The sequence below is a fragment of the Thunnus albacares genome, chromosome 24 (genome assembly GCF_914725855.1).
Source record: "Thunnus albacares chromosome 24, fThuAlb1.1, whole genome shotgun sequence".
Taxonomy (NCBI): Eukaryota; Metazoa; Chordata; class Actinopteri; order Scombriformes; family Scombridae; genus Thunnus; species Thunnus albacares.
In genome coordinates, this window is record NC_058129.1 from 20,466,567 (window position 1) to 20,479,994 (window position 13,428).

The following is a 13,428-nucleotide window of genomic DNA, read 5'->3' on the forward strand; positions in this document are numbered from 1 at the left end:
AAAGCTTATAGTTAGGGCCGACCAGGCTCGCCTTGGATCAGCCCTTAGTTATGCTGCTATAGGCCTAGACTGCTGGGGGACTTCCCATGATGCACTGAGCTCCTCTCTCCTCCTCCTCCTCTCCATCTGTATGCATTCATGTAACATCAATGCATGTCACTAACTTTGCTTCTTCCCCGGAGTTTTTGTGCTTTCTCATCTCACAGGAAACTCCAGAGTGATGACAGTGTGGTCCAGCATGACACCTTCTCTGGCTATAATTGCTATTATTACCAGTCATATCTCTATTATTATTATTGTTATTATTGTTGTTATTGTTGTTATTCTGCTTCTCTGTGTCTCCCTCTTTCTTTCTCTCACAACTCAACCAGTCAAGACAGATGTTGCCCACCTAGAGTCCAGTTCTGCTTCAGGTTTCTTCCCATAAAAAGGAGAGTTTTTCCTGCTGCTGTTTCATCCAGACCTGCTCTATGTGGAAAGTGCCCTGTGATGACGTTTGTTATGATTTGGCACTATATACATAAAATTGAATTGAATTGAAAAAAAAAGGTTCTCTGTTATGTTTTATTTTTAAATGCAGCCTTTATTTTGCTTGAAATGAGAAAAGAACATTTGTTTACTATGAGAGTATTTCTATCATCTGTATATAATAACATGTTAGTGTCTTTCATGTTGTTGGTGTATATACTCATTCACACCTCACATCAACTGGATTAATGTTTCTATTGGATGTTTCTATTAGTTGAAGTAGCGGCTGCAAGCCAAGCAATCGGCCTTGGCATGTTTTGAACAGGCACTGCACTGGTTACAGGTAGAAATGGGGGAAATGTACAGTAGAAATAAGAATTTCTGGATGAATTTTGGGGACAAACTGACGATGATCCAACACATGAACCTTAAAACAGATCGCTGCTCAGAAACAGGAGTGCTACCAGCTCAGATACCTCCTGATGCTACAATCTTTAATAAAAGAGATGCATTTATAGTTCAAACTGACAGTAAAAAGTGATGATCAGTGATGGTTAATCAGGTCACAGGAGGAATGCTTGTTATACTATCAGCAAGACAGCAGATAAATGCCGTGCCTCAGCACCATAAAGGCCTGGATGAGCACACATTTCCTCCAGTTAAACAGCAGTAAACTCAAGCTCTCCTTATTGGCATTCCACAGCAGATTCATTCATCCCCCATACCTCACCTCACCTTTGATGGCCAGCACATCCCCTTTTCCTCTTCAGTCACTGATCAGGGTGTTAGGTTTGACCCTCGGCTGACTTTTGATGACCATAAAAGACATCTATACAAAACCTCTGTCTACAATCTTAAAGACATATATAAGCTTGGCCCTCTAACCCTGTCAGATGCAGAGAAACTTGTCTATGGCTTTACTCCTCCAGACTAGACTGCTCCTCTACCAACAGCTCCGGCTTTTAACACTACAAACTGGTTTGAAGTTCTCAGCTCCTCTGCATCTTTGTCACCTTCACCACTATCAATATCAGACAAGATTGTTGTCATTGGAGACTCCATTGTGTGAAACCTGGACACCGTGATTGACCACAAACTTATTAATGATATTTTAAAGTACACAGTTTCCCCGGAGAGAGTTACTGAATTTGCATTATCACAGACCACTCTGCTACTGTTATTATTCTAGCTGGTGCAAACAGAGATCAGGAAGCTTTTAAGAAAGATTTTATTTCACTACACAGCAAGATCCAGACTGAAGAGCGGCAGGGTGGTAGATACGTCCGTTAGACACTGAAGAGCAGCAGGGTGGTAGATACGTCCGTTAGACACTGAGGAGCAGCAGGGTGGTAGATACGTCCGTTAGACACTGAGGAGCAGCAGGGTGGTAGATACGTCCGTTAGACACTGAGGAGCAGCAGGGTGGTAGATACGTCCTTTAGAGACTGAGGAGCAGCAGGGTGGTAGATACGTCCTTTAGACACTGAGGAGCAGCAGGGTGGTAGATACGTCCTTTAGAGACTGAGGAGCAGCAGGGTGGTAGATACGTCCTTTAGACACTGAGGAGCAGCAGGGTGGTAGATACGTCCTTTAGACACTGAGGAGCAGCAGGGTGGTAGATACGTCCGTTAGACACTGAGGAGCAGCAGGGTGGTAGATACGTCCTTTAGAGACTGAGGAGCAGCAGGGTGGTAGATACGTCCGTTAGACACTGAGGAGCAGCAGGGTGGTAGATACGTCCTTTAGAGACTGAGGAGCAGCAGGGTGGTAGATACGTCCTTTAGACACTGAGGAGCAGCAGGGTGGTAGATACGTCCGTTAGACACTGAGGAGCAGCAGGGTGGTAGATACGTCCTTTAGAGACTGAGGAGCAGCAGGGTGGTAGATACGTCCGTTAGACACTGAGGAGCAGCAGGGTGGTAGATACGTCCGTTAGACACTGAGGAGCAGCAGGGTGGTAGATACGTCCGTTAGACACTGAGGAGCAGCAGGGTGGTAGATACGTCCGTTAGACACTGAGGAGCAGCAGGGTGGTAGATACGTCCTTTAGAGACTGAGGAGCAGCAGGGTGGTAGATACGTCCGTTAGACACTGAGGAGCAGCAGGGTGGTAGATACGTCCTTTAGAGACTGAGGAGCAGCAGGGTGGTAGATACGTCCGTTAGAGACTGAATCAGGGGGCAAACTATTACAGCTTCAAATTTAAACATTTAAAGGTTTTAATATCCTGAATATAACTTCCGTGCAAAGTCATGATGTTACACACTCCAGTACAGTAGGTGGCGGCAAAAACCTTTAACCTTGGTTTCTAGAATGCCAGTAAAACCAAAGAAGAAGAAGAAGTTATTGAAGAAGAAGATGCTCCTGATCACTCTGGTTGAAATAAGACACTTTTTCTATTAGGAAAAGTAAATTCACAATCATGTGCACATTGTAATATAACTGAAAATACTGAACACATATGAATGCACTGTGTCAAATATAATGAAGAAAGAGTTATAGGTTACAACAAAGGGTGAGAGAGACCAAACAGGGACAGGATTTGGAAGGTATACCAGGAACTAGTGGTGATAATAAGGTGAAAGGTGGTAGTATTCTTAGTAAACACTGGATTGTTTAACACAATATAGTAAGCTATAGGTTATAGATAGATTTTATAGATTTTCTTTTCTTTTTCATTTATTTTGTTTTATTCTTTTTTTGAATAAGCTATTGTAAACAGGATCCCGTTCTACATACTCCGCTACGGTAGGTGGCGGTATGCACCTATAAACTAGTGTTGCAACCCGCCAATAAATGCGAAGAAGAAGAAGAAGGCGGAGCCGCTGCTGTTTTTGTGGAAGTGATCAGCTGACTGAGCTGAAGCTAAGCTAAAGCTAACAGAGACATGGCGTTCATCACAGCCAACTGGAACCCGCTGGGAGAAGCTTTCTACCGGTCAGTTTCTCGAAGTTTCACCGGTCAGACCGCCGTTAGCCTGCAGCTACCGTTAGCCTGCAGCTAGCCACGGCCCGTGGCTGTAACCTGCTAACTGTTAGCTGCTAGCTGTTAAATCTGCTGGTCATGTGACTCATGCCACAGTTAGCCTCACGCTAGCTTTTCATATTATTATGTGACTGTCATTAGCTGTTAGCTGATAGATTTCATTCATTAACATCACGCAGCCAGGTGTGGTCACTGCATCACGTCACAGACAGAACAGGTGAGGGCAGGTACGTTACATTCAGGACGAAATGACCAGAAGAGTCCAGCCAATCAGAAGCAGAGGTCAGTCAGGTGAGCAGGTGTTCTGCCTCTCAGAGAGAAACACAGAAGCGTTAAATGACTGAAGTTAAACGGAGTCTGGTGGAAACACAACAAACATCAAGTTTCAACTAGCTGAAAGGAACATATGGATTATAATAACTGTCAGTGTGTTTATTTATACATATGATATATATATATATATATATATATATATATGTGTGTGTAATAATGTATACATGTGTGTGTGCAGTAAAACAGAGCTGTATGAGATGTGTTGGAGTCTGAGGGATGGACTCAGAGACTGTCTGGTGGCTGCTGCTCCGTATGGAGGACCGATAGGTAACTAACACACACACACACACACACACACACACACACACACACACACACACACTCATAATCTACATTATTAATTGACTCAAACAGGAAGTCTCTGTGAGATCGGGAGATCTGAGTACATCAACATTTACTGGGAATCCACAGAGGAAACCAGACATGAGAAGCATGTTCTCTCAATTCAACCCACGTCGTTTTGGACCTGTGCTCAGCGTCGCTGTCAGCAGATCCTGAGAGGACTGTAGTGACACCTGCAGCTCACAGGAGGACTGTGAGCTGATCAATTAATATGGATACTGATCATAGACAATCAATACACACCAGAAGCAGATTTGGAGCATCGAGTCAGTGTGTGTTGATACATTTAATAAAATGAAAGCATGTCAGTTCGGTGACACTGTGTGGATTGGCCGTTACACCGTGTCCACACAAAAAGCAGCACGATCAGCTGCAGCATTTAAAAGTGACAGACAACAGAAGGGATGAAATATAAATAAAGAACATACAGTTCTGCTTTAAAGAGGAAACATCCTGCTTTTCTTATGAGCTGTGATGAAGATCAGTGAGACACTTTGGAAGCTTTTAGGTGAAGTGAGAAGCTGCTCCTCGCTGTTCAGCCAGAGTCCAGAGTATTTATAACATTCACCATTGAAGGGTCTGAATACGAGCAGCAGGCTGATGCTCTGAAGTGACAGAGAGAAAAGCACTTTTAGTTTTACCATAATTTAAAAACCAAGGTAATGTTTGATGAGAGAAAGCAGACTGTAGTTCAGTGGCCGGATTAAGAGAAGATAAAACTGTTATCTGCACAGGCAGAGATGATACATGGCGATCAGAAGAGGAATAGACCCCTGAGATACACCTGTACTAACCATAAGATAATTCTACCTGAGGGCGGCTGTGGCTCACGAGGTAGAGCGGGTCGTCCACTAATCGGAAGATCGGCGGTTCGATTCCCAGCTCCTCCAGTCCGCATGTCGATGTGTCCTTGGGCAAGACACTTGACCCCAAATTGTTCGTGATGGCTGAACCATCAGTGTGTGAATGTGTGTGAATGGTGAGTTTCCTCTGATGGGCAGGTTGCATGGTAGCTCCTGTTCGTTCAGTGTGTGAATGTGTGTGAATGTGATTCGTAGTGTAAAAAGCGCTTTGAGTGGTCGGAAGACTAGAACGCTATACAAGTACAGTCCATTTACCATCTACCTGTCTGTCTCTATCTGTCTCCCTCTCAGCTCTCCTCAGAGAACCTCTCAGACGTTCTCCAAGTTCTCGTCCTCAGTTGGAGATTTATTCTGCGTCTGGAGTTGCCATCGCCAGCTTCCCGGTAAACGCACACTTATCCTGAAGATCAGCCAATCAGTCTGATCGATCTGCCAGTTCACCTGACCTGTCTCTCTCTCTCTGTCAGTGGAAAAGTGGTCCAGTGGTGCAGTTGGGTTGGACGGTCAGCGACGAGCTTCTGTGTATTCAGGAAGACGGTTCAGTTCTGATCTACGACCTGTTCGGATCCTTTAAGAGACACTTCAGCATGGGACAGGTAGCCTGCTGACTTACCTGTCTGACCTGCTAACTCACCTGTATGACCTGTTAACTAACCTGTCTGACCTGTTAACTCACCTGTATGACTTTTTAACTCACCTGTATGACTTGTTAACTCACCTGTATGACCTGCTAACTCACCTGTATGACCTGTTAACTAACCTGTCTGACCTGCTAACTCACCTGTATGACTTTTTAACTCACCTGTATGACTTGTTAACTCACCTGTATGACCTGCTAACTCACCTGTCTGACCTGCTAACTCACCTGTCTGACCTGTTAACTCACCTGTCTGACCTGCTGACTCACCTGTCTGACCTGCTGACTCACATGTCTGACCTGCTGACTCACCTGTCTGACCTGCTAACTCACCTGTCTGACCTGCTAACTCACCTGTCTGACCTGCTAACTAACCTGTCTGACCTGTTAACTCACCTGTCTGACCTGTTAACTAACCTGTCTGACCTGCTAACTCACCTGTCTGACCTGCTAACTAACCTGTCTGACCTGTTAACTCACCTGTCTGACCTGCTGACTCACATGTCTGACCTGCTGACTCACCTGTCTGACCTGCTAACTCACCTGTCTGACCTGCTAACTCACCTGTCTGACCTGCTAACTAACCTGTCTGACCTGTTAACTAACCTGTCTGACCTGTTAACTAACCTGTCTGACCTGCTAACTCACCTGTCTGACCTGTTAACTCACCTGTCTGACCTGCTAACTCACCTGTATGACTTTTTAACTCACCTGTATGACTTTTTAACTCACCTGTATGACTTGTTAACTCACCTGTATGTTCTGCTAACTCACCTGTATGACCTGCTAACTCACCTGTATGACCTGTTAACTCACCTGTCTGACCTGTTAACTCACCTGTCTGACCTGCTAACTCACCTGTCTGACCTGTTAACTCACCTGTCTGACCTGCTAACTCACCTGTATGACTTTTTAACTCACCTGTATGACTTGTTAACTCACCTGTATGACCTGCTAACTCACCTGTCTGACCTGCTAACTCACCTGTCTGACCTGCTAACTCACCTGTATGACTTTTTAACTCACCTGTATGACTTATTAACTCACCTGTATGACCTGCTGACTCACCTGTCTGACCTGCTAACTCACCTGTCTGACCTGCTAACTCACCTGTCTGACCTGTTAACTCACCTGTCTGACCTGCTGACTCACCTGTCTGACCTGCTGACTCACCTGTCTGACCTGCTGACTCACCTGTCTGACCTGCTAACTCACCTGTCTGACCTGCTAACTCACCTGTCTGACCTGTTAACTAACCTGTCTGACCTGCTAACTCACCTGACTGACCTGTTAACTCACCTGACTGACCTGTTAACTCACCTGTATGACTTGTTAACTCACCTGTATGACTTGTTAACTCACCTGTATGACCTGTTAACTCACCTGTATGACTTGTTAACCCACCTGTATGACTTGTTAACTCACCTGTATGACCTGCTAACTCACCTGACTGACCTGCTAACTCACCTGTCTGACCTGTTAACTCACCTGTATGACTTGTTAACTCACCTGTATGACTTGTTAACTCACCTGTATGACTTGTTAACTCACCTGTATGACCTGTTAACTCACCTGTATGACTTGTTAACTCACCTGTATGACCTGTTAACTCACCTGTATGACTTGTTAACTCACCTGTATGACCTGCTAACTCACCTGACTGACCTGCTAACTCACCTGACTGACCTGTTAACTCACCTGTATGACTTGTTAACTCACCTGTATGACTTGTTAACTCACCTGTATGACTTGTTAACTCACCTGTATGACCTGTTAACTCACCTGTATGACTTGTTAACTCACCTGTATGACCTGTTAACTCACCTGTATGACTTGTTAACTCACCTGTATGACCTGCTAACTCACCTGACTGACCTGCTAACTCACCTGACTGACCTGTTAACTCACCTGTATGACTTGTTAACTCACCTGTATGACCTGCTAACTCACCTGCTAACTCACCTGTATGACCTGTTAACTCACCTGTATGACCCCCTCCAGGAAGTGGTCCAGACTCAGGTCTTGGAGGCCAAAGTGTTCCACTCTCCATATGGGACAGGGGTCGCCATAGTAACAGGCTCCTCCCGCTTCACCTTGGCAACCAACATTGATGACCTGAAGCTTAGGAGGTTACCCGAAGTCCCAGGTAACACCTGGCTCTATGTGTGCAGTGTGATGACTCCGCCCCCTCAGGTACCTCACTCAGGTGTGTTTTTCTGCCCTCAGGTCTGCAGGGGCCTCCGTCCTGCTGGGCCGTCCTGACCCAGGACCGCCAGACCAAAGTCCTGCTGGCTACTGGACCAGACCTCTACATCCTGGACAACACGTCCTGCACCGCTGTGGTGAGACAGGCTGAGAGTGAGACAGGCTGAGAGTGAGACAGGCTGAGAGTGAGACAGGCTGAGAGTGAGACAGGCAGGGAGAGAGACAGGCAGGGAGAGAGACAGGCAGGGAGAGAGACAGGCTGAGAGTGAGACAGGCAGGGAGAGAGACAGGCTGAGAGTGAGACAGGCTGAGAGTGAGACAGGCTGAGAGTGAGGCAGGCAGGGAGAGAGACAGGCAGGGAGAGAGACAGGCTGAGAGTGAGACAGGCTGAGAGTGAGACAGGCAGGGAGAGAGACAGGCTGAGAGTGAGACAGGCAGGGAGAGAGACAGGCTGAGAGTGAGACAGGCAGGGAGAGTGAGACAGGCTGAGAGTGAGACAGGCTGAGGAGTGAGACAGGCTGAGAGTGAGACAGGCTGAGGAGTGAGACAGGCAGGGAGAGAGACAGGCAGGGAGAGAGACAGGCAGGGAGAGAGACAGGCTGAGAGTGAGACAGGCTGAGGAGTGAGACAGGCAGGGAGAGAGACAGGCAGGGAGTGAGACAGGCAGGGAGAGTGAGACAGGCTGAGAGTGAGACAGGCTGAGAGTGAGACAGGCTGAGGAGTGAGACAGGCAGGGAGAGAGACAGGCAGGGAGAGAGACAGGCTGAGAGTGAGACAGGCTGAGAGTGAGACAGGCTGAGAGTGAGACAGGCAGGGAGAGAGACAGGCTGAGAGTGAGACAGGCAGGGAGAGAGACAGGCTGAGAGTGAGACAGGCTGAGAGTGAGACAGGCTGAGAGTGAGACAGGCAGGGAGAGAGAAAGAAAAGAAATGGAGCCGCCATGACACTTGGCGACCTGCGACAGTTTAAGCTTCTCTGCGACGAGATTGTTGAGAAGGAGACTCTCACAAACCCCCCGCCCCCCCACCGCCAGCGCTCTGGGGCCCTGAGCATCATGGGAGAACAGTTTTCCCATGATGCTCAGGGAACAGCTGGACCAACGGCAGCCTAAGAGGCCGTGTCGCTTTCATCCATTTATCCAAGGGGGCTCGGGAGGGTGCGCTTCTGCCACACCTGCCGTTGCTAAGCAACCATGGCGCCGCAGTGATGGTCTGTTGATTTGGCCTTTTCATGTAGAAAAGTTGTGGTGATGTGGCGTAAACCTCTGACGACACTTCTATAACTGAACTAATATATAAGTCAAAACAAACATTAACGGGTTTCCAGCAGCTTTACTGCTCGATCTGTCTGTGGTGCGTAACGTACCCGTCTGTCCTCAGTGTCCTCCAGGTCTCGGTCCTCAGGCCGGCAGTATCGTCCACATGTGTGTATCCTTCAGCTATAAATACCTGGCTCTCTTCACTGACACTGGACACCTGTGGACAGGCCCCTCCCACCTCCAGGTGAGCAGCCCCGCTGTCCAATAAGCTTTCTGATGTCTTACCTGAGGGGTGTGGCCTGTGTGGATGATTGACAGGTGATTGTGTGTCTGCAGGACAAACTGAGTGAGGTTGACACCAAGGTGAGGACGCCTCCCAAACAGATGGTTTGGTAAGTTTACCTGTCTGACTTCTGGACGTGTCTCTGTGTTTACCTGTAGTTCTCTACCTGTCTGAACGTTTACCTGTCGTACCCTCTGTTCCTGTCCAGGTGTCGAAGACCGAAGTCCCAGCAGCCGTCTGTGGTGTTGATGTGGGACAGACTCCTCCTGGTGGCCGGAGTCTGTAGTGACACCATCCAGTATCCTTTAAACCACTTCACACCTGTCCTGCTGCTCGTTAAGGTGCCGCAGGGGCCAATTAATATGTGAAGTGCTTGTAAAGGCGACGTCTGGTCTGTGGTCACGTGATGTTTGACCCTTGACCCCGGCTCAGGTTCCCGCTGGAGGATCAGTGTGTTTGTGTCGGCGAGCTGGACGGCGTTCGGATCATCAGCTCGTCCAATCAGGAGCTGCTGCAGGAGGTCCCTTTGGTCTGTCAGGACATCTTCAAGATCGCCTCCATGGCGCCCGGAGCTCTGCTGCTGGAGGCTCACCGCGAGTACGAGGTATACCTGTCCCTCTGACTCACACCTGTCTGACACGAGGGCTGCACGATATGAGCAAAATCTGCTGCGTACCATAACTTTGTTCATATGATGCAATAAATAAACTAACATTGAGTATCAGAGTCCTGCACCGGGTCGGGTAAACAGTTGTATTATGGGTAAATATAATGATATAAATTCACTAGTGAAATGAACTAAATGCAGGTGAGAACAAAAAAAAAGAAATGAAAATGATTTGCAGTATTTTTAACATCTAAATCAGCTGATTTTATCAGGTTTTTATAGTAAAGTAAAGTAAAGCCTGTCAGCACTCTGTTATAAGGTACACAAGGCATCATATTAGTATGCAGTCATTACCTGTGTGTGTGTGTGTGTGTGTGTGTGTGTGTGTGTGTGTGTGTGTGTGTGCAGTACTGATCTTCTTACAGAGACACACATGAAGCGTTTAAATGTGCTTAATAAATAAATTTCTGTCTGCCTGCCTGCCTGCCTGCCTGTCTGTCTGTCTGTCTGTCTGTCTGTCTGTCTGTCTCTGTGTGTCTCTGTTGACTGTGACACAATTTGTCACTGTTCAAATATTCATCTCTGCCATTTTTATTTGTGTGTGTGTGTGTGTGTGTGTGTGTGTGTGTGTGTGTGTGCGTGTGTGTGTGTGTGTGTGCGTGCGCGTGCAGAAGTGCAGTCAAAAGGCTGATGAGTACCTGAGGGAGATCAAGGAGCAAAGCATGCTGGGAGAAGCAGTCAGACAGTGTGTGGAGGCAGCAGGACACGAGTACGACTCCAACACCCAGAAATCCCTGCTGAGGGTGAGGACACACCTGTGTGTGTGTGTGTGTGTATATGTGTGTGTGTGTATATATATATATACACACACAGTATTCATGGTGTAATGTCGGGTGTTGTCCACCAGGCGGCGTCCTTTGGAAAGTGCTTCCTCACAGACTTCAGCCCGGACTCGTTCGTGTCGACCTGCAGAGAGTTGCGAGTGCTGAACGCCGTCAGAGACGCCAGCGTGGGTTTGCCACTCACACACACTCAGTATCCTACCCTGCTGCATTATGGGAACTGTAGGAGTCACTGAATTCAGGATGTAACAGACTGAATCACTGATCTGTGAATGGTTGTTAATGAGCAGTGGTTGTGATGTCATCAGCTCATACTTGACCGTTGACCAATTAGGTGTGAGATTAGTTTCAGTAGAAACACTGTAAATACACTGTTCACTCCGTTACAATGGTGACAACCTACTTGACCTCTGACCTCAGATTCAAACAGATGACTCTGCAGGTGTTGATCGACAGGTGAGTAAAGCTGTCTTTCTACACTAAAGTACACTAAAGTACACTAAAGTACACTAAAGTACACTAAAGTATACTAAAGTACACTAAAGTACACTAAAGTATATTAAAGTATACTAAAGTACACTAAAGTACACTAAAGTATACTAAAGTACACTAAATGTTAGTGCTCTACAGCACACTAAAGCGCTCTCACATCCAGACTAGTAAATAGTGAACTTAGTGTTCTAAAATGGAACAACTAATTTTGTACTGATTTCACTTAAATAGTGTGAAAGTTGTATAAAAGCCCAACTTTAACTGTATGAAGTATACTTGACTGTGCTAAAATGGAACTTTAAGTATATTTAATATACTGCAAATGTATTAATTATTTTATGTTCACTGATGCTGGTCTTTAATGTACAGTACAACTGTTTACTACCAGTGTTCTTAAATATACTACATCAGACTCATGTATATGAAATGTACTACTAATAGATTATGTGTACATTGACAATATATTGTCTTGTACTTTAAGTGTAACTTAATATTTCTAAAGTGTATTACAAGTGAGACTTAAAACTGTACTAATGTACTTAGATGTACAGTGGGTGCTGGGGCTTAGGCTGGAAGCTGGGAACAACCTGGGGCTGGGACTAAACCTGGGGCTGGGACTAAACCTGGGGCTGGGACTAAAGCTGGGGACCTAGAGCTGGGGCTAAAGCTGGGAATCTGGGGCTGGGGCTAAACCTGGGGCTGGGGCTAAAGCTGGGGACCTAGAGCTGGGGCTAAAGCTGGGGACTTGGGGCTGGGGCTAAAGCTGGTGCTGGGAACCTGGGGCTGGGACTAAACCTGGGGCTGGGACTAAAGCTGGGACTAAAGCTGGGGATAAAGCTGGGGACTTGGGGCTGGGGCTAAAGCTGGGGACCTAGAGCTGGGGCTAAAGCTGGGGACCTAGAGCTGGGGCTAAAGCTGGTGCTGGGAACCTGGGGCTGGGACTAAACCTGGGGCTGGGACTAAAGCTCGGGCTAAAGCTGGGAATCTGGGGCTGGGACTGGGGCTAAACCTGGGGCTGGGGCTAAAGCTTTGGACCTGGGGCTAAAGCTGGGGCTAAACCTGGGGCTGGGAACCTGGAGATGGGAACATGGGGCTGGGAACCTGGAGATCGGGCTAGGGCTGGGACTGGGGCTAAAGCTGGGTCTGGGAACATGGGGCTAGGGCTAAAGCCCAAGCAGCTGACTTCCTGTCACTTCTGTCCTCATTTGACCTCAGACAGGTCTCCACCCCTCCCACACACCTCTGTGACCCCTCCCCTACATCTGTCTGACCACTTCTTTATTCAATGATCACATTACCAGAACATCCTCACATTCCTCCACAAATGGTCTCCTTAAGCCACAACATCCGGTCCCTCACACCAACTCCAACTTTCCAGAGGTGGTCTGGACTGCATATTATTCTTACAATATATTTTATATACAGACAACGATCAGGAGCGGCAACGGTTGCCATCATCCACCAGCTGTTGCAAGACGAGAGAAGATCTTCCAAAAGGCGTAGACTTTTTTTTGGTTTTGTTCTAAATCTTATTACCCAAAATACAAAAAAACATTTCATGGGTATAGACCACATCACTCCTTGCACAGTACAAGAGGAGATGAGCTATTCAAAAGATCCATTTTTAAAGATTACTTGTAATCTACTACTGCAATTCAAAAAGGTTTCTCTTCTAGATCCAGTATTCACATGAAATATCCTGGGCTGGATTGTCATTTGCTAAATTTCACATGTAAATGGCAACACAATGGCAACAGTAACACTGCAAGTATTACTGAAAGACAACATCTCTGGAGATATGAAGGAAACACAAAGGGACTGTCAAACTTGTACTCTAATAGTAGAACATTGGTAGTACACTCTAAAGTCTCCCTATAACATGTTTGTAGTAGTTTTCAAGTACACTTTAAGCGTATTGGAAAAGTTTAAGCAGTATATAAATATATTAACGTGAATCTACTTGAAAGTATATTATTTTTCACTTGGGTTACCTCCCTGTCTCTGTGTACCTGTCTGTCTCTCACCTGTCTCTCTCTCTCTTGGTGTGCAGGTTGGTGTATCGACAGTTTTATCCGTTAGCGATAGAAATCTGTCGTTACCTTAAGATTCCAGAT

General features: G+C 46.6%; 1 protein-coding gene across 3 annotated transcripts in view; it reads left to right on the forward strand.

Moving 5' to 3' along the window:
• The first annotated feature begins 3,207 nt into the window (after window positions 1-3,207).
• Window positions 3,208-13,428, forward strand: part of vps16 (VPS16 core subunit of CORVET and HOPS complexes) — a 16,841-nt gene continuing 6,620 nt past the window's right edge. The window contains exons 1-15 of one of the 3 annotated variants that reach the window (XM_044345068.1): window positions 3,208-3,404; window positions 3,632-3,743; window positions 3,964-4,052; window positions 5,282-5,373; window positions 5,458-5,586; window positions 7,629-7,773; window positions 7,854-7,969; window positions 9,212-9,334; window positions 9,427-9,482; window positions 9,582-9,671; window positions 9,806-9,977; window positions 10,652-10,783; window positions 10,888-11,015; window positions 11,243-11,278; window positions 13,365-13,428. The exon at window positions 13,365-13,428 is cut by the window's right edge and continues 45 nt beyond it. In XM_044345068.1, coding sequence (XP_044201003.1) covers window positions 3,983-4,052; window positions 5,282-5,373; window positions 5,458-5,586; window positions 7,629-7,773; window positions 7,854-7,969; window positions 9,212-9,334; window positions 9,427-9,482; window positions 9,582-9,671; window positions 9,806-9,977; window positions 10,652-10,783; window positions 10,888-11,015; window positions 11,243-11,278; window positions 13,365-13,428 — 1,353 coding nt within the window. In that variant the 5' untranslated portion in view covers window positions 3,208-3,404; window positions 3,632-3,743; window positions 3,964-3,982. Of the gene's footprint in view, window positions 3,405-3,631; window positions 3,744-3,851; window positions 3,875-3,963; window positions 4,053-5,281; window positions 5,374-5,457; window positions 5,587-7,628; window positions 7,774-7,853; window positions 7,970-9,211; window positions 9,335-9,426; window positions 9,483-9,581; window positions 9,672-9,805; window positions 9,978-10,651; window positions 10,784-10,887; window positions 11,016-11,242; window positions 11,279-13,364 lie in introns of those variants that run through there. The other 2 variants (XM_044345066.1, XM_044345069.1) reach the window with 2 other exon arrangements.